The sequence below is a fragment of the Pygoscelis adeliae genome, unplaced genomic scaffold (genome assembly GCF_000699105.1).
Source record: "Pygoscelis adeliae isolate BGI_AS28 unplaced genomic scaffold, ASM69910v1 Scaffold193, whole genome shotgun sequence".
Lineage (NCBI taxonomy): Eukaryota > Metazoa > Chordata > Aves > Sphenisciformes > Spheniscidae > Pygoscelis > Pygoscelis adeliae.
Window position 1 is genome coordinate 78,868 of NW_008824406.1, and position 2,029 is coordinate 80,896.

Sequence of the window (2,029 nt, forward strand, 5' to 3'; positions counted from 1 at the left end):
AGGCGGGCTCGGCAGCGCGTCCGGGCTCTACCCAAGGCGACGGCCATTCCTTACCTCCCATCGCCCGCCGCCTGGGCCACCACCCTCCCCAATCCCTCAACGTGGGGAAGCCTTTGTACCAGAGCATGAACTGCAAACCCATGCAGATGTACGTGCTGGACATTAAAGACACCAAGGAACAAGGACGAGTCAAATGGAAAGTGTTCAACAGCAGTTCGGTGGTGGGGCCGCCCGAAACCAGTTTACACACGGTGGTGCAAGGCAGAGGGGAGTTAATCATATTCGGTGGCCTCATGGACAAGAAACAAAACGTGAAATACTATCCCAAAACAAATGCCTTGTACTTTGTGCGAGCAAAAAGATAATGCGGCCCCGGCCCTTCGCCGCCATCACCTTCTCCCCTCCCTCCCCGCGGCTCTTCCCTCTCCTTTCCGAGCCCTTACTCTGTCACGCAGGCGTTCAAACTGTGAATTAGGGAGCAAGAAACTATCAATAAAGTCCAAGCAAAACCTCCAGCGCTGCCCCGCCGGTTCCCGGTAAGACCCCAGTAAAGCGAATCGTGTTTACAGGCGGGGAAGGCCCCGCGCCGCTGCCATCCAAGCCCAGGATTTGGGGGTGAGCGGGTAGGGAAATCTGCCAGCCAGCATCCTCTCGAGGTTGGTTTTATTTTCCAGGGGTTTGAGAGGGTTCGTATCTCTCCGAAACTCCTCGCCGGGATGTGAGTAAAAGTGGTTTTATACGAACAAACCAAATACCGGCAGCCGGGAGGCCGATAGCTTGCGCGCACTGATTATTTCCGTGCTTGACTCCGTAAGGAAAACAACAGCAATACCCCACCAGGAATACTTTCCAGCGCTGCAAACCTTTGCTCGACGCAAACGCGATGCCTTTTTTTTTGCCTCTCACCCCTTTGGCCTGCCACTCTCGTTCCTGTCCTCCGTACGGGACCGTAAGAAGGAAGGACGGCCGGGTTTTTTTTTGTGTCAAAATGCCAAAAATATTAAGAATTAGCCGGGCGTTAGCATCCTCCTCTCCCTGCCCTGTGCTGCATCAAGCTGGATCAGGCTTCGGGATCAGCCCTGATCCCTTCTGATCAGCAAAAAACCACACCGTTTACTCTATAAAAATCCCATTATTCCCCCAAAGCTGGGAAATTTGGCTGCCAATTCCTGTCTCGACTTGAAGGTTTAATTTCACTCAACAGCCCGAACCCCTTCAAGGCTGAACCAGCGCCTTGGGAGTAGCTAAACCAGTAGCTTGGGAACTGGCTGGGGAGGGGGGGGGGGTGTCCAGCCAAAAGGATGACTCTTGGTCAATCTGAGGGAGCGAGCAGCCCCGAAAGCAGTAACTCCACCTCATCTTTGCACGTGCCCCCTTCCGCAAAGATTAAAACAAATTCAAATCCGAAGGGGATTGAACCTGTGCCTCCTGGGACAACCTCCCTCCTTCCCTTTCCCCTCGAGATGATGCGGGGGGGGGGCGGAAATGGGCGGATTCTGCCAGGTTTTGGTCAACAACCTCCAGCACCCGAAAAGTAGGGAACCCTCCCCAAACCGGCAGCGCCATGACGTGGCCCGATTTTCCCCTTCTCTTCCCCGCCCCGTCCCTCCCCACTGAGCTTTTTGCCGGTCGGAGCCTTAAATCTCATCCCAGCCGCGTGGGGATGGGGAGGGTTTTGCTCCGTCTGCGGCGCTTCCACCTCTGTAAATAAATCCCTCGATAAATCCAGCCTCTCCCGCCCCAATCCCGGGCGTATTCGGTTCGTCCTAAGGGACGGCAAAATGCAATTTTCACCCCCAAAACCTCAGGAGCGCCTAGGGTGATCTATGAAATACTTCTTCTCCACTTCAAGCTTCGCCCCCCCTGGGGAAGGCGGTCGGGGCTTCGGCATCGATTCCCTCCTCCCCTTGGCATGTCTCTTGTCCTCCTCCCCCAAAAAAGAGTCCGAAAAGGGCTGGACGGCGGGTCAGCGTTGGGTTGACGTTCCCCCTCCCTGCGCGGAGCATCCCTCGAGGGGCGTTTCCCCCCC

General features: G+C 55.8%; 1 protein-coding gene across 1 annotated transcript in view; it reads left to right on the top strand.

Moving 5' to 3' along the window:
- FBXO42 (F-box protein 42) overlaps positions 1 to 1,164 on the top strand; it is a 35,107-nt gene extending 33,943 nt beyond the window's left edge. Inside the window, exon 11 of the mRNA XM_009320428.1 lies at positions 3 to 1,164. Within this exon, the coding sequence (XP_009318703.1) occupies positions 3 to 365 (363 nt within the window). The 3' untranslated portion in view covers positions 366 to 1,164. The remainder of the gene's footprint in view (positions 1 to 2) is intronic.
- Positions 1,165 to 2,029: the final 865 nt, after the last annotated feature.